The sequence below is a fragment of the Podarcis cretensis genome (assembly GCF_951804945.1).
Source record: "Podarcis cretensis genome assembly, chromosome: 10".
Classification (NCBI taxonomy): Eukaryota; Metazoa; Chordata; class Lepidosauria; order Squamata; family Lacertidae; genus Podarcis; species Podarcis cretensis.
Window position 1 is genome coordinate 20,396,843 of NC_137179.1, and position 22,978 is coordinate 20,419,820.

At 43.0% G+C, this 22,978-nt stretch overlaps 1 protein-coding gene across 6 annotated transcripts in view; it reads right to left on the minus strand.

Moving 5' to 3' along the window:
• Window positions 1-3,232: 3,232 nt before the first annotated feature.
• Window positions 3,233-22,978, minus strand: part of DENND5B (DENN domain containing 5B) — a 95,346-nt gene continuing 75,600 nt past the window's right edge. For all 6 annotated transcript variants that reach the window (XM_079992152.1, XM_079992153.1, XM_079992155.1 and 3 more), the window contains 10 exons: window positions 21,870-21,951; window positions 19,220-19,348; window positions 17,746-17,867; window positions 15,717-15,862; window positions 14,032-14,150; window positions 13,441-13,628; window positions 13,217-13,299; window positions 11,551-11,677; window positions 10,238-10,412; window positions 3,233-8,038 (listed from right to left, as the gene is read on the minus strand). In XM_079992152.1, the coding sequence (XP_079848278.1) occupies window positions 7,855-8,038; window positions 10,238-10,412; window positions 11,551-11,677; window positions 13,217-13,299; window positions 13,441-13,628; window positions 14,032-14,150; window positions 15,717-15,862; window positions 17,746-17,867; window positions 19,220-19,348; window positions 21,870-21,951 (1,355 nt within the window). In that variant the 3' untranslated portion in view covers window positions 3,233-7,854. The remainder of the gene's footprint in view (window positions 8,039-10,237; window positions 10,413-11,550; window positions 11,678-13,216; window positions 13,300-13,440; window positions 13,629-14,031; window positions 14,151-15,716; window positions 15,863-17,745; window positions 17,868-19,219; window positions 19,349-21,869; window positions 21,952-22,978) is intronic.

Here is a 22,978-nt window from a genome sequence, read left to right on the forward strand (position 1 = left end):
TTCCCACGACTCCGTACTCCTCAATCGAGCTCTTTTGCATGCGCGTACCATTGTCCTTTTAAGGGAGAAAAGGGCCGAGCGAAAAGCATGGGAAGGAAAAGCACGAGGGAGGTCCCGGTCATTGTGACGCCAGAGTGACGTTGCACGCACGCGGGACTAGATTTGCGGGAGGGAGATTCTAAGAGAAGCTAAGGAAGGGACGTCTCTTGCCGCAGTCGCTTATGCTCTCGCTGCCCATTCAGGATTTTCTTCGGTTAAAAGGACATAAATCTATGAATAAAGAGCAATGAATGAATGAGCTCGCTTCCCTTTCTGAGCCCATTTTCTATTCTTCATGCACAGATGAGAGGCTTCGAGGTTTGGTTTGGAATGTGAGAGCACCAACGCTTCCTGCGTAGGATTTCCTCGCGGATACACACCGGCCATCACTGATTCTCCTGTAGCCTCCCATTCAGTCAGTGATGAGGTCCATTTTGCCTTCGTTTCATAAGTCACAGGCTCCCAGCCTTCTCACTTAGGTGTGGCGTGGCGGCTAAAGTGTTGGGACCTGAGATTCCAGGTTCGGATCTCGGCTCAGCCAATGAAGCTCGCTGGATGAACTTGGGACAAGTCAATCCCTCGGACCAGCCTACTGCATAGGGGACAAGGGGCAGACCATGTGTCATCTTGAGCTCCTTGGAGCAAAGGCAGGATGCAAATGTAATAAAATACATAATTGTGCATGTAGGCAAGTAGTGTTGGAGCACAGATTTTGGATATCTAATTAATAGCTGCCAGTCTGACACATCGGTCATCCAGTCCTGATTCACTGTCTCTTAATTGTAATATCAATGAGAAACCATTTCTAAATGTGTTAAAGATCTAGCTAGCTAGCTAGTTCAAGTCTCCTGTCTACTAGCATCATACAGTCGCTTCACCTGTTCTGCAGCAGGTACATTTGTGAAACACGTTTGCCAAACAGGAGTTTAAAACCCCCTTGGGGCACAAAGAACTACCTGCCCAGTCTGGCCATCAAAAGCGTTGCGTTCCTGGTATGCCCCACAGAGAGCCTCAAGGTCCATAAATAACAACACCCTAGTGGTCCCAGGCCCTAAGGAAGTTAGATTGGCTTCAACCAGAGCCAGGGCCTTTTCAACACTGGCTCCGGCCTGGTGGAACGCTCTGCCTCATGAGACCAGGGCCCTGCAGGATCTGATTTCTTTCCGCAGGGCCTGTAAGACAGAGTTGTTCCACCTGGCCTTTGGCTTGGAGCCAATTTGATTCCCTCCCTCCCTCTTTCTTTTTTCTTTTCCTTCTCCTGCGATGAGGCTACATTTTAATATTTTAATGTTCCATTATTTTAATGTTGTATTTTATTTTTGTTTTTAAGTTGTAATCATTCATCTTGTTTTTATTATTGCTTGTAAGCCGCTCTGAGCCTGGCCTTGGCTGGGGAGGGCGGGGTATAAATAAAATAAAAATTATTATTATTATTATTAGGACTTCGAATTCTACCAAAACTATCTAGGGCTGAAGTCATACCAAATAAACTGAGATGGTTGATGCTTTATCATCACTTGTGCTTCTAAAGTGTGCGTTTCCTTTAACAACTCAGTTGGTTAGAGCGTGGTGCTGATAATGCCAACGTATTGAGTTTGATCCTTGTATGGGACAGCTGCATACTTCTGCATTGCAGGGGATTGGACTAGATGATCCTCAGGGGTCCATTTCCAACTCAACAATTAAATCTTTCCAACAAGTATTTTCCTGTCCACTACCAAGAATTGCTGTTGTGTTTCGGTGGTGGGAGGAGTCAACCAGGTTAGTTTATCACAGCCATCATGTTAAGTAAGTGGGTGGGGAAAGTGTGATTACTTTGGAAGGCAAGGACAAGGAGACTTGTGGGCAAGAGGTAAGGAGTAAATCCCAATGAATGCAGTATACTTCTGAGTAGACGTAAAGGATTGCAGTCTCTCAAATTTCCAAACGTGCCCACTGATCCAAAAAAGGTTGACAGTCCCTGACAGACAGGTTTCGAATGCATGCTAGTTACAGAAAACTACGGTATTATTGTAACTATAACATGGATAAGTGGGGTTTACATAAATTGTGAACATTAACTGCAGAGATTTTCCTGCTGGCTTTTATTCTGGGACATGGAGTTCAGCCTAGTTAAATTATGTTTAAAAAAATGAAATTCGAGCAGAAAAAGCAAATTTAATGCAACCATTAAAATCTAAACGCCACTTTTTAAAGGCAATTGCACTTTAGTAGGTAGCAGACCAATTCTACAAGCATCATCAGCTTAATGGAAAATTTGACTGTGTTTAAATATTAGGCAGTCTTTTGGTCAATCAACGAGTCAAATATTACAAGAGTGCCAACCCTAAAGACTTGCAAATAAAATTCAAAGTGAGAAGTAATAGCAAAGCTAAGGTACAAGACGCCTTTTGTTCAGCTGGTATTACTTCTGCAATATTTTCCACTTTGGTCTGGTGCAGACTACTTCACAAAAGTAGTAACTGGTAACAACACAACCAAACTTGCACTATGTCAATTAACAACTGTAATGGGAAGGAAATTACTGTCTCTATTCATGCCCAAGAGGTTACCAGCATGAGTCTGACCAAGCTGCGGGGGGCAGTGGAGGACAGGAGTGCCTGGCGTTCTCTGGTCCATGGGGTCACGAAGAGTCGGACACGACTAAACGACTAAACAACAACAATTCATGCCCAAATAGATTGTCTGCATTTGCCATTTTAAACCCCCACCCCACCCTCTAAATATACCTGCCTATTGTTTCATATGCTGGCATCTTCCATTTTGTGTACATGACAAAGCCAGCGTAGATGTCGCTGTGACAGAAGTGCAAAGATGCTAGGCATATGGACTTGGGAGAACACATCTTTGAGACTCTGGACAGTAGAAAATGAACTTAATGGGCCTAAACGAGAAAAATAAATATTGACAACATACCCCAACCCCTAAAAATAGTGTTGATGCTATAGCTCCACAGTTCAGCCTATTAAATTCTACAAAGCCTATTAAATTCTACAAAGTTTTTTTTAATTTTATTGGCCTTAATTAAAATAAAATAAAATATAATAATAATAATTTCCATAGCATCCTATACCCGCAGGTCTCAAGGTGGTTCACAAGATAAAATTACAATATAAAAACACAAAATACATAATCAAAATATAAACGGAAACAGCCAAACAACCCCCCCCCCCATGAAATATCACATGACACATTGTTGTTCTCAGTTTTATTTGTAAATACCATTGCATGAAAAGCTGCATTTAATAGTAATCCAAACCCTGGAAAAAAAACACCCACGTCAGTTTGTGATATGTATGCTAAAGTGCTTGAAATAACAATACTTTTACTGATATTCACTTCCTGAACATTATCCAGTCCTGATTAATTTATGAATAACGTGAAGATAAAACAGCAACATATTCTGAAGATATTTAAGGATGGGGGCGGAAGGAGTTCTTTAATAAACTCTGTCAGGTATATTTATACATTTCAAGTGTAACATACAACGTTTCCTTGTGAGAAATGCACCTTCACTTGATTGGGAAGAGGAAAATCAATGTTAATTACGACACTGCACCACCTCTTAAAACTTGCTCTAAGCAGAAAAAGCTGCTAACAGCCCCATCCCAAACATCTTTACTCAGAGATCAATCCCAGTTAAAAAATAATGGCATTTACCTCCAAGTAAATGGGCTGCTAAAGTGTTAATTAGAAAGATGAAGTGGTGGGGTTTCCTCTGCTCTGAGACAACCACATTCTGGTTTGCCTCAAAGACCCATGAACTGTGTTACATTATTGATCTACTTTGCAATTCTACTTCATAGCTTCAAATGTTCTTACTATGTTAGCTTAGCAATGCTATAAAGAACGTACAGTGCTTTGAGAGCCGCTGTTCTTCAACACAGAATTTTTACTTGGTAAGTTACCAGAAAGCCTTAGTTGCCTTAAAAAGTTGGGTTTCTCAAAATCAACAAAAGCTCATTAATACTGATGTTTAAAGGGTACATTAAATTCCAGAGAACCACGACTACTAAAGTCTTCCTCACTCTTTTAAAGAAACTGGAACAGTTTCTGAAAACTGCAACAGGGGTGGGGAACCTGTTTCAAGTGATCAAAATTGTTTCTTAAACAAAAAAAGTTGCACACAACAGGAATAAAACAAATGTAACGGAAGAACTGCACTCCTGAAGATGTCAAATAGAATTAATCTACCAGAGATTAATCTCATGCTTCAGAAATACCTTAAGGTTGTTATAATACTACACATTTATACAGTGCATTATTGCCTAAAAGGAAACGCGACACACAGAGTGTCCCTTTCACACCAGTTCCCATGAAATGCTTTACAGAAATAAATTATATTGTGAAGCAAGACGTCCAGAGCCACATGCTAGAGGTGGATAGAGACCCGCTGTGAATTTCAGGCAAAAAACCTTTTATCGGGTGTCCCTCTTTATCTGCATCAATGGTTATTTTCCCCATGTCATGAAATAAATGTCAAAGCAGAAATTGGATAGTAAGAAAACCAGAAGATGCAAGATGGTAGTCAGTTAAGGAATCCAGGTCTCCAATTTGACTCAGATTCTTCTGGAATGAATGCAGCCATCCAAGTAACATATTGCTTTTTATTTACTGTCATTTAGTAAAACAAGACGTGGGACTTCATCCATGACTGGGGCCAGTTTTGAGACATGTAAAAGCAAAGCACATTGATATCTGGACAATTCCTTTATTCTCCTGTTCGGTTCTGTACCAGATCCTCATTTTTCTTAGCTCAGTCTTCTTAGCTCTAGTACAAAGGAATTTTTCAGAAATATCATCAGGCAAAAAAACTACAAACAATCCACCATTTGTTTCTTGAGAAAAACAGGAGTGAAGGCCAAATTGTTTTGGCTATCTGGAAATTACAGGAAAACGAGGAAGGATCAAATATATCTAGTAACTGTACATACTTGGATTTCCAATGCAATAACCATTTCTCTTCTAACTAGAGCAGAGTAAATGAAAAGGAATGAAAGATCAAATAACTTCTCCAGTTTTTAATGGGGTTGCATGTTACTCCACAAAACAGTTAGCTCTGGAAATGTTTAAAATCATGTCCGAGATTGCAGGAACATGTCTTCCATCAACATCGGACTGGGGTTACTTGGTGAGGTAAATACATGGCTAGGGTAAAAAGGAAGCTGGTTTTGCTTGAGGATTATCTGGAAATTTCTCCCCACCCCCAAATATGTGTTCTGAAATTTTGGTGAATATTTTCAAATGCATTCATGTTTCATAGTCATGTTGCCAGGCCAAATTTCATGCACTGGGATTCATGTGCTGTTTCAGCAAATGTTGTGGCCAAAGGTGCCACGTAATTTTTCAAGGGAGCAGTGGTATTGGTGAAATATCTTGATGCGTGCAAGCCACTTGTTGGCTCAGAATCTTCTTATGGTTTATGGTTAACATTCCCAGCTTTCTGCTCTTTTTTTTGATAACAAATTCACAGGTGAAGGGCCTTTGGAGGTCCCAGGTATCATTATCAGAAAAAGGGTGGAAGGACACATTGCACTTCAAAATACAGGGTTCTCAAAGCTAGGGCTGCTGCTCAAGTACAAATTGGCAGCAGTTGTGTATGCACCTAATCCTTCTTCCATCAACCATGTTCTCCCTCAAATCCTTTCCCTGCCATTTTTCCTCATCTTGTGTAGAGGATGCAAGTTTCTGATAGAAGCAACTCTTTGCCATTTCTCCCTTGCAAATGCCCCTCTCCCTCTGCCACTTTGCACACTGATGGCAAACCCCAGCGTTGGGAGCCCTGTGTTTGTCACTGAACATACTGTCTCACCCTTAATATCACGCCCTAAGAGAATTCCCTGTCAGGGTACTACTTAGGAAGATAATCTGTTAAATGAAATAGAGGCTTTGCACACTATTCTCTTGGCTGCTTTCTTTCCCAAATACAGTGTATTTTGCTTTCAGGGTTTTCCACCTGCTTCAGCCTTAAGGGGCCCTCTCTCTCTTGGACTCTATAACAGTATTGGAAAGTGGACAAAGCACCAATGGAGCAGGGTGTATATGTGCTATAGCTTAAGATGAAAGGTATCCATCCCTTCTCTCAGAAGGATGACAGTCAGGCATGATGAACAGTGTGACTGCCCATGCCCCACAGTGCTTTACAGGTTAACAAGGAACTGACAGAGAGAGCTCATTCAGCCGCAAATGCCATCTCAATTGAGGGTGGGGGAATAGAATATTATACATCTGCTATCTGTGCTGCCCCACTATCCAGTACTAACTTTGCATAATATTACTTAAATAGGTCTGCTTAAAGCAACTGGTTTTGCTTCTCAAAATATTGCATCTATCCACTTGTCAGGATAGCCTCTAGTTTTGGGTATCTGTTGCTTCTGCACAAAACCAAGGGATGCCTTACATTACGAGGTGCACAAACTGCTGTTCAAGTGGGATGCTTTCACATGCCACTGTGGCATCATAGCAATGCTGAGTTCACACGGGAGGAGCCGAAATGCAGCTACTTCCCTGTGCCACCATTGCTCCCAGGTAGGGCTACGCTGGTACCATTGCCAAGCCGTCCCATGCTCCTACTGGCTTCCTCTCTTACCCGAGTGACATGGGAAGAAGAAATGCTGAAGTAGCTACTGGACCACTAAGGTAACATAAGCAACATCCCTTAGGGGAGCCTTTACCTAACTGCATGGGAGGTTATGGCAACTCCACACGTCCTGGTCGTCTTGCCTAGAGCACCATGCTATATACGGACCCTTTCTGTCTACATGGGAAGAGTTGTAGCATTAAAAGGTTATAGGCAGGCCTCTCATCGAAGCAAGACAGTTGCAGGGCAGGGAGGCTGCTGACATTTTAAACCTTCCAAAACAATCATGCAGAAACTGTTTGTGATAAGAGATTGCCTTCCTCTCCCCTTTCAAAAATGTCTCCTGAAGCAGGCGTTGCAACAGAACTCCAAACCCCAAATGGGGAGTGAGGGGAAAGGAGAGAGAGAGAGAGAGAGAGCTGAAAGGCCAGTTAACCACTCAACGCTCTAGTACAGCTTTTCTCCTCTTTTTGTAATCCAGTGGATCCCTGTTCAAAGCTCAAGAACTCCTCATGTCCAGTGTGAAGACTTTCCTTTGCACCATTTGCACCGACTGACGAAAGTCAGGGAGGGGATCCAGAATCCTATGATTCACAGCTTATTGGATGCACACAAACAAAGGTTTGGATCTAAACGGAATAACGAGACCCCTCAACACATACAGGGAACAGAGCAAACAATATACATTCACAAGAAGAATACAGCAGTGGCTACCCCAGAGAGTCTTCAGTTGTTCCTCTGCAATATGCAAAAAAGCCTCCCGTGATACGTTTGTACAATATTTACAGATGGAGTGGCTTTTCCCCATACTTGCAAGAAATGCTTCCCTCCTTCACCCAACCCTATAAAGTTGTTTTAGACTACATTTCCTTCCCTCCCCAACCCCAAGAACACTGATTCTAAGAAAAGTTCCATATTGGTAATATTTCTGAAGTAAGGTAGCCTATTTACACACATTGAACACACGAAAATACTCTATTTTATACTAAACCTCTGGTTTGAAAACTACAATACTGCAGCGTAGCTTGTTTGCGGCTTTGGGGCAGACCAGTAAGGAAACTACACAAGCAAAGAATCTGCCCACAACCCCTACTCTCACCTATCAACAAGCTGTTTTTTGAAACACACAGTGGGGCAATACCAGCAGCATTTGCATTTTAACAGATCCATCCTCTCCCAAATTCAACATTTGCCTGGGAGAAGAGAGAGGCAGAGCAGGTCTGCAAAGCCATACACTACACATCCACCCCTTTGACGAGTGACCCTTCCAAGACAATGCTGAAGTCCTGCAATGTCTGTAGGACTCTGATGAGAGAATTCACCATCATGCGGTCACGCAGGAGAGCGTTCTCTTCGTACATCCGAGTGATGGCTGGGCACTCCGCCAGTAAGGGAATCCACTGCGGGATGAAGTGATCCCTGCAGAAGAAATTGTATCATCAACCAATTTATGGTACATCCATATACTTTATGCAGACATAACATTTAATTAAGGGTTTCCTTCCTTTCTTCCAATGCAAATCCCTCAACCATTATTACAGATGGGCAGCCAAACAGGGCCCAAAGCCATGGTTTGATGCAGTGCTTCCAACAACCGTTTTCATTAACCATGGTAAGCTTACATCTCCATTGCAAACCACTGTTCAGGCACTTTCCCCAACCTCTCGAGTCTTTGTGCAAGGTGAAAAGCAAGCCTTGTTGGTCTCTCCCAAAAAGTTTAACGTGAGAAGCCAAACGATGCTTTCACAGCACACTGGCATATTAAACCAGGGTTACAGCAACCAACACAGATGAGAGCAGCGGTACTTTTAAAGATGCTTTGCTAGGTAATTACTTGCAGAATGTTGGTTTTGTTGGAAGCTACAGGGTAATATCAGTGAATCACAGAATCATGGAATTGTAGAGTTGGAAGGAACCACAAGGGTTATCTTGTTCAATTCCTTACAATGCAGGAATCTTTTTGAAGAAGCATTTAAAATCATTGTATCCTATCCCACTAAGACCGGAATGGCGAAGCTGTGGCCTTTCAGTTGTTGGATTGCAGCTCCCATCAGTCTCAGAACAGCCAGGAATACAGGATTATGGGAGCTGGAGTCCAGAAGCATCTGAAAGGCCACAGGTTCCCCAAACTTGTGCTAAGAGTTCCCAAAAGTAGCACCTGGAAACATCGGGCTAGAAAAGAGATCATGAGGAAAGAACAGCAGAAAAGCAAAACTGAAAGTAATCATGCAGCAGCTGCTGTTAAGAGCACTTGCACATTTTTTCCAAATCAGAGGATAATATTTGATGTTTGATTCAGCCTCTGAAAATTACGTTGAATGCGGCCAAACAATGGATGGGATCTGAAGGTCTTGAAAGACCTACATTGGCTCCCAGTATGTTTCCGAGCACAATTCAAAGTGTTGGTGCTGACCTTTAAAGCCCTAAATGGCCTCGGTCCAGTATACCTGAAGGAGCGTCTCCACCTCCATCATTCTGCCCGGACGCTGAGGTCCAGCGCTGAGGGCCTTCTGACGGTTCCCTCATTGCGAGAAGCAAAGCTACAGGGAACCAGGCAGAGGGCCTTCTCGGTAGTGGCCCCCGCCCTGTGGAACGCCCTTCCAGCAGATGTCAAAGCGATAAACAACTACCTGACATTCAGAAGACATCTTAAGGCAGCCCTGTTCAGGGAAGTTTTTAACGTGTGATATTTTACTGTATTTTTGGTTTTTATGGAAGCCGCCCAGAGTGGCTGGGGAGGCCCAGCCAGATGGGCAGGGTATAAATAATAAATTATTATTATTATTATGAAGGGCTCAATTGTTGAGTTGCAGACCTATTTCACTTGCATTATTGTTGCCTCAAAACAGATGGCCTGTTTCAAAAAGAAATCAAATGCCACGGAGAAGCAAGGAACAAGTTATTTGTGTCAGTGTCAGAAAGACTCATCTCCAAGAAATCAGAGTGTTTAACTGCTGATTCTCCCAGTGTAATGAAACTGTTTGTTGGGGACTCTATCTTGCTCATGCAAAGTGGCTGAAGCTGGCAACAAGAGAGATCAGTATCTTTTGTGAACTGGGTGGATACCTTTGGATGAATCAGAAGCCCCTGAGACATAGACTGTAAATTGCTCTGTGATTCTTGGATGATAGGCAGTATAAATTTAATAAATAAAATAAAATAATGTATCTGTTGTATGGACTGAGAGAGATGGTTGTCAATTAACATACATTTCCTAATAATCTGTGCACGTCATATAAAAGGCAAAATTGCTGAAGATGACAAGCTATTTTACAGCTAGTTTACAGTAAGTGCTACAGCAGCTTCCGGTAGCTGCCAGAAATCTGCTCAAATATCCAGACTAAAGAACTCAAAAGAGATCTAACAAATGTATACAGAGGAGGAGCTTAAAAATAGATTCCAGTCAAAAATATTAGAGGTATTACTGGGAAAATCCTGGCTCCAAAAGCCAGCTTTTAATGATGCCACCGTGATTTTGGGCAAGCCACATTCAGTCTCAGTTGCCCATTTTGAGGGGCTGGAAATGGTCTACATGACCTCAGAGTGTTGCTAAGGAAGAGAACAGCTTTGGAGACTTTTGCATCTTAGAAGACATTTGTGAGCAAACGACATACGTACCGAGTTCCAAGGCAAACAAGAATTTGGAATTTGCCATCCTTCCCTATGTTCCGTGGTGCCGTATTGATGGCATTTACATAGTGGCAAAATGTTTTGCAGGAGGATTTTTGAAGAAGAACATCCTCTTCATTGTCCCCAAGCTGGTCAGTAGTCTCAAAGTAGGCAACTGCCTTTTCTGAAGGTGGATGATGGGGGGGGGGGAGAGGGAGGGAGGGAGGGAGAGAGAGAGAGAGAGAACAAAAGCTCACTGAATGTAGAATGCAAATTATCTCTCAGCCCTTTCAACCTGCCATTTTGTTGAGTGACACCCTTCAGAAGCTAGGATTCACAAGTGCAAATAACACATAGCACTGAAACTATGTAACTAGAGGCAGGGCTGTATTTGTGCTAGAAAAAAAGTATTAAACTTTTAAGTACACCCAGCTTGATCCAAAACCTGCACCATGAAAAACAATTCTGAATCAGTTGTGCAAGTTGAGTGTGATTGCACAACTTCTTCAGTAACTAAGCGGTTAGAAGCCACAGATTCATGGCAATTAGGACTTTGAAATTACTATTATATGAGGAACAGTTAAAGTAACCATTTTGTCATTACGGTATGTCTGAAGTGATTTCCTGAGTGACAATTTGGCCTAGGCAGTTCCAGAATCACAGCTAATTTATTGCCTCAGAGTGCATTCCTAACACATTAACACACAGTATCCATGAATTCAGAGGTAATGACTGCCTTGAAGGCATTTTGCACATTCTGTTGCTTTACACTGTCTTGCAAGTTAAGGGTCACTTGGCAAATACAGGCCTGTTCAAACAAAGGAAGATATGGACCTGCCTAGAAAAATCCAATTTTCATTGCATATGGAATGTCTTTGTGAATTTCAGGGAGTGGCAGCTGTGGTGTGGGAAGTAGCCAAGTCAACGATGTGTGCCATTTCCCTTCTCCATTTAAAATCTTACCAGTGTGGCAAGATACCTACCCATCAAGAAGCATGACCCACACTATGAAAGCAATGTGAGAATAAGGCAAGAGATGGTATAAGAGTTTCCCCCTCTTTCTGAGCTGTTAATTACTTTAAAAGCAAAACAAAGTAATTGCCAGTTTGCTAGTCTGTAAGTGGCTCCCCCACTTGTTGACCAAGGTGGACTACTCCACATTGTCCAACTAACAGTAGGGCTGGCCAAATGGTTCTCTCAGCAAGTAGCCACCAGTTAGAGATGGGCGGCATTCAATTTCACCAGAATGACATGAAGTCCAAACTTATGGACTTCAGGAAATTGGGCCCATAAACCCTAATTGAACTGAATGTGCCAATTACCTATGAAGTCCCAGATGAAGACATTCTTATGGAAGATGCGAGCAGACTTGAAACCATGGTGGAAGACCTGCTCCAGTGCTGCAACCAGACCATTTTCTCCACATAAGAGAATAGTGAGGCTTCCCCTCTACAGAAAGAGAAATAATGGTTGTGAACACTGGCATACCAACACAAGCTACTTCTGATTCCCCCCCCCCCAGCTATGGATGCTTTTTAATCAGCTTTCAAGACTTGTTATGATGAGTGCAACTTGGTTTTCCATGTCTGCACCTTAGGCGGAAATGTGATCTGGGTTCAGAGATGGGGAACTTGTGAACTGCAAAAGCAGCATTTCATGAGTCAGTTTTGGAGCCAGTAGATACCAGGGTGAGGGAGAGCGTTGTTGCTGATGCAGCTCCCTTTCCGGATACTTGCAAGATTTACTCTGGTGCGCAAGGGCTAAGAAGTTAATGGCAGCCAAGAACAATTGGCATTGCCCCAGATTCTTTATTCCTCATATATACTAATAACAACCTCAGTATTCTGAGTACTGGTCCCTATTTAGCCAAAAATACACCATCCAATCACAGGAGAGAGATGTCAGTGGACTTGGGGGAACCTTGAATTTGCAGAAGTACACAAAAAACACCCCTCTTTACAAAGCATCAGAGGAGGGGTGCTGGGATATCAAATAGCCCAGTAAGGACTGAGTGTGCTCAGTGACCACAAGATGCTAACTGGGTGGGTTTGCTGGGGGCAGATAGAGGGGATGGAATACAGGACTGATCTACACCAAACATTTGAAGTGAATTCAGTACCCATTTAAAGCCCACAACTTCTCCCAAAAAGTGGGGGAAGCTGTAGTCCCCCCCCCCGAGACCTACAATTTCCAATACTCTTTACAAACTACAGTTCCCAGGATTCCTTGGGGGAAGTCATGGGGTTTTAAAGTGCACTGGATGTGTTTTAAACATGTGGTGTTGATCTGCCCAGAGATATGGAGGAAGGCATGAATGAAAACAGCGAGCAGATGCAATCCACACTTCCAACGTTTTGTTGCAGGAGCTACTTGCATGTTCTTCTAATTGAGAAAGAAGGATCTAGAGTTGGGTAGAGATTTGCTACAGCAGTGAGCTATGGCCAAGTCACTGCCTGTTCATCTCTGTGCTGCAAAAGTTGCTACATCCCATTTGCTCACATGGGAAGAAATATCTGAACATCATGTCAAATGCTGGGGTTGTTAAATTCTGCTTTTCCTTTTCTGTAAGCTAGTTGGCCTGTTTTTTAAACTTTGAATGGATTCAGAAACCCTTTGCATCCACTGCAAATATTGTGGGCAAAAACAATGTGGTCCTGAACTGCTTGAAAGACAGATACCATCTTAATTTCATGCTTTCCACCAGGAAACTCTGAACACATTTATAAAAAAGAGTGGGGTGGTAATGGCAGCTGCTGAATGTCTGCTTCAAGAGCAGGATCACATAACAAACAATGAGCAGTTAGGTGATGAACTCCAAAGCTTGCCACAATGATGAATCTGAATCCAGAAATTTCGTAACGTTATAATTTGATCAAGATTCTGCGCCTCTTCCACATAACCCTCTTGTCACCCCAGCAGCCAGTGGAAGAGGTTTGCTAACATCCCCTTTGCAAACGTTAATATAATTGCAATTGCTTGAGAAGGTACCTCTTTTTCAGGTTTGTGGAAATGCTTCACAATATTGTTCACAGCCTCCCCGATCCCCTCCTGGATCTGTCCTGCATTGGGTTCTGCAGAAAAAAGGAGCGGGGGGGGGGGGGAGAGAAAGGAGGGCAGAATTCAGTCTCAAGAGATTCGAAGGTTCAAATGATAAAAGGGAATTGTTAAAAATGTCATCATTGATGGTGTTACCGCAAGAAGTTATATCTTACTTGTATTTTTCCCGGTGAGAGAAGTGATACTCAATCTCCGGGCTGTCGTTGGGGATTTCTGTTGAGGTGGGGTTCGGCACTGCTTCCCGAGATCTTCATCCGATGCTGTTGAAAGCAACTCTCCTATGAGAATCCTCTCCAGGCTACCATCATCAACACCCTTCCCCAACCATCTTCCACATGGGAACCTAAGGGGTCACAAAATGGAGTTGGAACTGGCTTCAGTGTTCTAGTCAGAAAGGTATAACCACACAAGCTCTAACGTACAGTTAAACCACAAGTTTTGGGATTTCTTGTTGCATCAGTTCATATGAATGGGGTCACTGTAGGGCTAGGGTAATCCCACATTAAAAAAACTTGTGAACTAATTTGCAAGTACGATTAAGACTGCAGTCTTATACCCACTTACCTGGGAGTAAGCCCCATATAATTCAATGGGACTTACTGTACTTTTGAGTAGACATGTATCCGCAAAGCAGTAAGTGAAAGTGATCGTATTCATATATTTAGCATCTCAACTTTAAATAAGATAGAGGAGTTTAGCCTTGCTTGCCTTTAATATAATGTTTTCCTTCACTCTTCCAAACTTACTTGTAAGTGTGCCCTGTGATTTCATTCCTGACCATGACACAATCCACCAGCCATTTGGCTAACAGTCCTGAGTTGTCATGACCTATCTGAACAGTAGTTAGCTTCCCCAAGTTCTGACACTGAAAAGAGAAAAGGACAAGCTTAATTACTTTTAGTATAAACACAACCAAAATCACCCCATTTTATTTCATTTATCAAATCAGGCAGCAAAATATGGCAGCCTTTGCTCCCTCAGAGCGGTCTCTATATTTCAAAGCCCCTGGATGTATACTGCAGATGATCCAAGCATAACTAAATGTTATAATCAGACCAAATGCGATCTGGTCCACATATGAATCTTCTTAACTTAAAAGACTGCAATATCAAGCAATGACCTATAAGTGTGTGAATGAACCACTGCTGATCTAACAGCACAGATACAATGCTCATTTCAGCCTTATGTATGTCAAACACTATGCTTTGCAATGGAGTCAGTTTATTTATCAAGCATATAAACCCACAGACTCTAAAGCAACATACATAATTCTGTCCCCCACTCATTTTATCCTCATAACAACCTTTGTGAGCTAGGTTAGGCTGAGAGATAGTGACTTGGCACAAGATCAAACAATGTGTTTCATAGCCAAGTAATCATCATCTAATTTGGGGGCCCTACACCCTGCTGCCCTGCACACCTCTGATAAACAAGGACATACCAAAATGAGTTTGATAAATGTGAGCTGAGTCAAGAGGCAACTCACCGCATGAGCCATAGCTGCTCTGCTAGATTTCTAGAAGATAGATTGCTGTTGCTTCTCAGGAGGGAGAGGGGAGGCCAGCACGGTACAAATGTACCTGGTGAGGCACTTCTGACCATGGCCAAATGCCATGCACCAAGCAGGGATCACACACTATCAGCTGTGATGGGGGGAAAACTCCCTGTACTCTCAGGGAACTCAGCCTCTTTTATTATGAAAATTGGTGCCGCAATACAATACCAGCCACCATCACAAAACGAAGCTCCGTGTGAGCCCTTAATCACTTCCAGTGTTTATAACTCTCAATGAAAACATAATGGGTCCCCAAAGAATCACGAGAGAGTGCCATCTTATGAGCAATGCAGAGAAACGGTGATCTCTTCGCCAGCATTATCCTTACCGAGCTTTTAAAAAGGAAAGTGACAAGGAGCTATAAAGCTTCCCTGTTCCCCGAGAGACCAGAATATATTGTGGTTGTCTATCAGAGAGCAAAGCAGGCTCCCTTTTGCAGCAAAAAGCTCCATGCTATTGCTGGTCATCAAGTTATTTCTGCAGGTTTTTAAAAAGCACCACTGGGTGCTGCTTAAAATTCTACCCGTGTCGCAATTTTAAACCAGGCTTTTCTGACAGCAGCAGCAACCAACATCTGAAAACAGGGCGGAAGTGCAGTGCACTAAACCAGGGGTCAGCAACCTTTTTCAGCCATGGGCTGGTCCACTGTCCCGCAGACTTTGTGGTGGGCCAGACTATTTTTTTTTCGGGGGGGGGGGAAATGAACCAGTTCCTATGCCCCACAAATAACTCAGAGATGCATTTTAAATAAAAGCACACATTCTACTCATGTAAAAACAGGCTGATTCCCGGACCATCTGCGGGCCAGATTGAGAAGGCGATTGGGCTGCATCCAGCCCCCGGGCCTTAGGTTCTTTTCTCCTGCACGAAACTCACCTCAAATGTCATTTCTAAAAGGTTCTTTGGGATCTGCATTATTCCAGTATCTCCCAGTTCTCCCGAAACACAAATCCATGGGTTTGACGTGGTGATTGCATTGCTGAGTTTTTTAATGGGGATTATCACCGTCCTATATGGAATCACTGCAAATAGCAAAGAAAGAACATTTAAAAGGGTGTCTTCATATTATAAATTAAGATCTGCAGGCCCGCTAGGAATAACACTGTCGCTACTAAATATGTAGCAGGATGCATACATCAAGGTTGTTGTTGTTTTTTAAAGAGAATAGTGTCATTTGCAGAGATAGGCTGACTTGGATCTCCAGGTATTTGCAGTAGATCAGCAGGGATTTCCAACTCCCTGTTGTTAAGCAACAACTTTTTAAATGAAAACACATTCCTGGGTTCAGAAGCACTTGGAAGCACCCTGTATCTCTGCTCTTCTTTGTAAGCCAACACTTTGCCCTTGGCTCCTGCAGGTTTAATCCTCTTCCCTTGCTTCTCTCTCTGCAGCTGCTTTTTGCATTTTAAAGGGAAGCCTCCACTGGGGACAATGGAGCCTCCTTTGAAATGCAAACTTTGGCAGGGAGGTGGGCAAGGAGAGAGGAGGAGAAACTTCCACTCCTGGAGGCTGCTCAGGCTTCCCTACAGCTGCTCTTTACATAACAAAGAAGCATGCATGTTAATTGCATTCTTGCAATCAGCATCAGTTCTGATTTGAGCTTTAGTTACTGTTCAATTTGGGGGTGGTTTTAAAATGCAGGGGTCTTCTTTTACAGTATTTTGGGAAAGTGCCAAGTTTTGGTAATAAATAAATAAATAAAAATGTGACACAAAGTTTTCTGCATGGTTATTTCCCCCTCCCAGGGACAGTCAATAGGTTGTGCTTCTTACCTTGCTGATTTCAGCATAGAACTAGCTATGTATATGCTCAGCTTTTATCATGCAATAATGCAAGTAGCCACTAGGTGTTGCTATTACTGCACAACCAAAATTAAAAGAGCAAGCAAATTTAGGAATTAGCTGCTATTTTTGGAAGGTAGGGTGGATGTCAGGAGGCAAAAATTCATACTTGCTGTTCTATTTTCATGGAGCTTTGCTGTACACATTGCCATTATTGTAAAGATGCAAGTTTGGTACCTCCACCTCTCTGGCAAAACTGAACGAACTGTCATAAAATTGGTGCAGTTTTGAGCCGTATATGGCACATGTGCCTATCAATCTATCCTGCTATCAAACCTGAATTGCCTTTCACTACATTTTTTTTCCTGATGCTCCTATTAGGCAGATGGGTCAAGGGATTGCCATTTAAATTTCTCACAATGCCTCAAATATAGCATCTTTCAAGGGCAGGGGTTGCTAATACTGTCCTCCAGCTAACTGTTTGAATACAAATTCCATCATCCCTGTCCACTAGCCATGCCATTGGGGCTGATGGGAGACGTGGTCTAAAAACATCCGGAGTGTCACAAGTTCTCTGCCCCTGATATAAGCCATAATTACAGAATTGATCACTATTATTATTATTATTATTATTATTATTATTATTATTTCAACTTATAAACTGCCCTATACCGGAGGTGTCAGGGCAGATCACTGTGTCAAAGGCAACCAATGCCTCTTTCACTTATATATTGTGTAAACATGCAGGAAAGGCAAACAATATGGGGTCAAAACTTTTCATATATTTCCACGAATAATGTGGGAACAACAGTGGAAGAGGACCTCGAACGGGGATGCAGAACCTGGCTCGCTCCAAGATGTTGCTGGACCACAACTCCCATCTTTCCTGACCTTTGGCCACACTGGCTATGCTGATTGGAGTTGAATTCTATCATGATCTGGAGAGCTGTGCATGCAAAGGAGGTGTACGCCTACAGTTTGTGCAAAGAGATAGCAACTTGACACCAGATGGGGAGCAGGGCTGATCGCAATAGCCGTGACTTCAGGCTTTGTTAGACGACCACAGTTATTCCTTTATCACACAGCAGCAGCTCAAGCTGAGGATGAGATTCCACCCTACTCACCGATGGTGGTGAAAACACTTGTGAAGCAGAAGTAATTCACAGCGTTGAGTGAGAGGAGGTGATAGAGGAACTGTTCCCGCTCCTCTTCGCAGCGCAGAAAGGCATAACGCTTGTACAATTTCCTGCAAGTAACAGGGAAGATGTTTAGATGCCCCTGAGAACAACAGAACTATATTAGGGAAGTGCTGGATGAGAGGAAAAAACTAAAGGCAAAAGTAGATTAATTGTCCTTGCACCATCTAAACAAAACCACCTGTCTACTGTATGTTTTTTCCTTCTTCTGTTAATTCTTAGACATAATGAAAAAATGCAATAGTTCCGGTTTTTATTTCATTTCTTTCATATGCCAGTATAGAAAGCATGCAATAATTTAGGTAAGCTTTGCGAGCTTGTTAGGAAAAAAGCAAATGTTTGCACAGCCAGGGCTGGGCTACTGACCGCTCTAAACCAAGTACTTTTAAGGATGATTCAGTTCTTGAATCTGTCTTTCTGTTGATACTAGGTACAGTCTTATTCCTTGTAGCCACCTAACTTGTTTTCAAAAGGGCATTTAAAGTGGTGGGGTGGGGGGTTTGAATTATGTTACAACGCACAGTAGATTGTATGGGAGAAATGGTTTGTCTTTATGCTTCATAAGTGATTTTATTGATTAAACTGCATGTTGTCTAGAAAACTATTAAGGACGATGAGGACAACGACAACAACAAGAGGTTTTTAAGGTACCCTGATCCAAAGCCATACAGTGGTACCTCAGGTTAAGTACTTAATTCGTTCCAGAGGTCCGTTCTTAACCTGAAACTGTTCTTAACCTGAGGTACCACTTTAGCTAATGGGGCCTCCTGCTGCTGCCGCACCGCCGGAGCATGATTTCTGTTCTCATCCTGAAGCAAAGTTCTTAACCCGAGGTAATATTTCTGGGTTAGTGGAGTCTGTAACCTGAAGCGTATGTAACCTGAAGCGTATGCAACCTGAGAGTTCTTTGTTTTCCCATAATTGGTTGCTATCCATGTCTAATGGTTCAGGGTGGTGGAGTGACCAAAACATGTTTTGTCACCTTAGTGCCCTCCAGATGTTTCAGACTACAACTCCTACTATGGCTGTGGAATTGAAGACTTGAAAACACATGGAAGACAGCGGGTTAGTCAATGTTGGGCTAGCGTTAAGCATCTAGAGCAGATATGAATAACTTTTGGCCCTCTGGATATTGCTGAACTACAAGTCCCATTGTCATTGGGTATGCTTGCTGGAGCTGTTGATCTAGAACAGGGACGTCCAACTCTCATGAAACCATGCTACCTCAAGCACCAAAAACAGAAGCTTTCAGTACCCAGGTGAAACCAAAGAGCTCTGCAACACATTCCAAAGTGCATTTATCCAGAAGCAAGCCTATATATTGAGTTTAATGTACCCAGATTTTTTTTGCCTCAGATGAGGGTCCTAAAGAGGACTGATCCGTGACAACCACGTTGCTTACTTTGCCAGGGCTTGGTTGGAAAGCAGCTGCTTGAGATGCTGAGACAAAAGTTTCTTTTCAAGGGACAGCCGTATCCAGGCTCGAGCTCGGCCAACATCAGTCTTAATTTCACTCATGTTCTGAATGTGCCTGAAGGAAAATAAAGAAACCCACAAGTTAAAAAGAAAGAAAGAAAGAAAGAAAGAAAGAAAGAAAGAAAGAAAGAAAGACAGAAAGAAACATACTTCTTATATGTTACACGATTGTCAGCTAAGTAACTGAGACTGGCGTGAGAAGACTTCAAGCTTGAGAAAGATACTTTCATTCTTTTTTTGGAACCAAAGTTGGTCAGAGACAGATGCAAAATGATAGTTCAGAGACTGAGCCAATTACCTTCTCCATCCCATAATCATGTGCTAGAATGACCTGCCTGTACACTTACATATTTTCATCTATGTTACTACAGATCAGGTGTTACATGCTTCCTCCCAGTTCTTAGAAAGACTTAATAGGGGAGGAGGTAGCAGACCTCCAAATGAGACTCCTTAGTTGCTGTGCAGGTACCAGGCTGCACCAAGGCCTGCTGGGAATAACTATGAGAGAAGCTTTAGGTTACACAGAAGGAGCCTACACACCATGGCTGCTCCATCTGCCATCACTGCCCCAGTTCCAAAAGGGATAAATGCTGGCATGGGTAGGAGCTGTGTTGCTGCTGCTGCTGCTGCTGCAACAGTTAAGAAGAGAAGGCTGCTTATATCACATGCCAGAACTGCAATACGCTACAATATATTTGCACAGCCCCAAACACTGCATTGCTTCCTGCAGCTTTTCAAAAACAAAGTGCCTGCCAGGATTTGCTCCGCATACATCCCTGACCTCAGTTAATAGTTCTGCCTGAGATGACACAAATTTATTGTGGTTCCCAACTCCTCACACAATTAAGACCTAAAGCGAGCCCTTGAAACTCCGGCAGGCTGTTTCAAAGCAGTGAGATAATCCCCTACAGCTCCCTTTGTCCTTTGTTAACAACTCCCACAGCCTCCCCTTCCTTGAGCAGTGACTCACTGCAACCATCCAAATAACTACAAAAGAGCCTTGCTTCTGGCGCTCCCAACACTTGCTGCAAAGCAGCCCCCTCATTTTTTGGCTCAGTCTCTGACAGGCAGCTCTTAGGCTTCCCAGCACAACACAACTGGGCATGTGATCAGAAGTCCTTGAGAAATGCGATGCACACACATTATTCACCCGCATCGTGCTGAAACATTCAGCTTAGCTATTTAAAGCCTTCTGATAGGGGACTATATCAAAGCAGTTGCCTCCCTGTTCCCATCTTTGATCATGAGCTCCATTTAAAAGCACCAAAACGCTACAGGCAAATAAATAATTTCCCTAACCTTGCCAAAGAAAATGGAGGTGGACATTGATGGCTGTTTCCACTCAGACCCAAAGGGTGGAAACTTTGTTCCCAGCATGCTCTCCTCTGCATGCAAAGATATGCTCAGGGAAGCAGATTAGACACAACAGATGATAACACAAAACTGAAACGTATTACAGCCACCTTATGCTCTGGGGCTGATGGTAACATTCAGACTCTTGGCAAGGATACTTTAAATATTCAGTACGAAGACACAACGGGTTATCCCAGCAAAGTCATTCTGTTAGCTCAAAGGACTTCTGTTTTCAAAGAGGACGTTTCTTTTTCTGAAAGACTGAGTAGTTCTGGTGTGGGAGGGAGACTATTTATCTGGAATGGACTGAGGTGAGGAGAACAAGATGGGGCTCTCCTTTTAAGCCCTAGGAGTAGACTAGGTTGACAAATGTCTTCTGTCACTTCCAGGCCCTGCCCACAGAAGCCCAAGAATAGATTCTGGTTGGCTCCCTAGAGACCAGTCCTGCCCTTGCTCTCCTGCCCAGCTGGCTGTAGGACACGGGTGGTGCTGTGGTCTAAACCACTGAGCTTCTTGGGCTTGCCAATTGGAAGGTTGGCGGTTCGAATCCCCACGATGGGTTGAGCTCCTGTTGCTCTGTCCCAGCTCCTGCCAACCTAGCAGTTCAAAAGCACGCCAGTGCAAGTAGATAAATAGGTACTGCTGTGGCAGGAAGGTAAACGGTGTTTCTGTGCGCTCTGGTTTATGTCACGGTGTTCCGTTGCACCAGAAGCGGTTTAGTCATCCTGGCCACATGACCCGGAAAGCTGTCTGTGGACAAACGCGAGATGAGCGCCACAACCCCATAGGCGCCTTTGACGGGACTTAACCGTCCAGGGGTACCTTTTTTTAAAAAAACCTAGCATGCACAAATACCCCACAGTCACAGAAAAGGGTGCCTGCTGCCCCCACCTCACATGGAACCACAGTTTGGCTTCCCCAGCAAGTGAAGGAATTGGGATTTGTTGAGTGAACTTCATGGATGAGTGGGGATCAGAACCTATATCCCCTGGGCCTAATCTAACACTACACCATACTGACATATCACATCACATCCCTGAAGCTGTGTGGGAAAAGATTCCTCTCCCTGACTCATTCTTTCCATGCTCTCAAGTATTGCAAAAAACAACAACCCCAAGGCAAAATATATTTGATGGCCATAGAGCTGTAATATGCATCAGGATTCAGTTTTAGGCTGTGGTATCAACATTTTAAGCCAACATTTTACATATTGAATCTCATACCTCATATCACTGATAAGCGAAACTCTCAGAATAGGTAACATAAGCCCTGTGTCAGACTTCCTTCGTTCTGGCCCTACGGCAACTGTGGAGTGGGGGGGGGGGGAGGAAAGCTGCATTAATTTGTTAGCGACACATTATCAGAAAGCTGCAGAAATAATCCTAAGCCTCTTTCAGAACTCCACCAGGAGCAGAAGGATGTCATGCAAAGACATTTCTACTTGTCTGCCACAGTTTTACATCATGGCAGCTTACTGGTTACTTTTCCCTTTAGTTAATCCAGAGCTGGACTCTGTAGATTTAAGAAGAATCCGAAAAAAATGCTTCCACTTTTACAACTGTAAAAGCTACACAAGCCTGTCCGTGCAAACGTCGTTGTTGTGTGTTTTTTTACACATGAGAAATGCAAATGATAAAGTGTTTGGAATTATGCAAGTTATTACCATCATGTAAAAGGCATATTATGCCCAATTGTGTAGTCTAATTTCAGTGCCTACTCTTCAGCCTTTTCATTATCATGAACAACACACAGATCCCTCCCTAACAGTCTGGCTAGCTCCAAGCATTAAATAGCTACACATCACAAAATTTTATATATTAGAAGCAGAAATATGTCACTGAAGTTTTACAGGCTAGAGCTGGAATAAAGGGAACACTCTACTTCTGATTCCAATCCTTCCTCCTTAGGTCTTCTTCTTTTTTTATCATCGCCCCCCATCCCGCAACCCCTTCTCTCCTCCACTCTTATCCCCCTCCAATTTGCCATCTTTCCATGCTATTGTCCCTCTCCCAGCCAATATGGACAACTCCTTCCCATTTTCCTGGTGGGGGAGAGAGGAAGAGCATCAAGGATGGAAGAGACTAGAGAAGGAATGTGTGGCCTTCCAAGAGGTTGTTAGGACTCCCAACTTTCATCAGCACCAGCCAGTGTGGACAGTCTGTGTTTGTCAACTGATTCCAGCTGTACCAGAAGCAAACACTCATCTTCAAAATTGTGGGAATAAACAGCCTATTTAAATGCCATTAAATACTTCAGAACAAGTTAACATTCTCATATAAGCTTGCTGTGGGTATACAAGACCACCCAACCCACAAACAATAATGAAACTGCT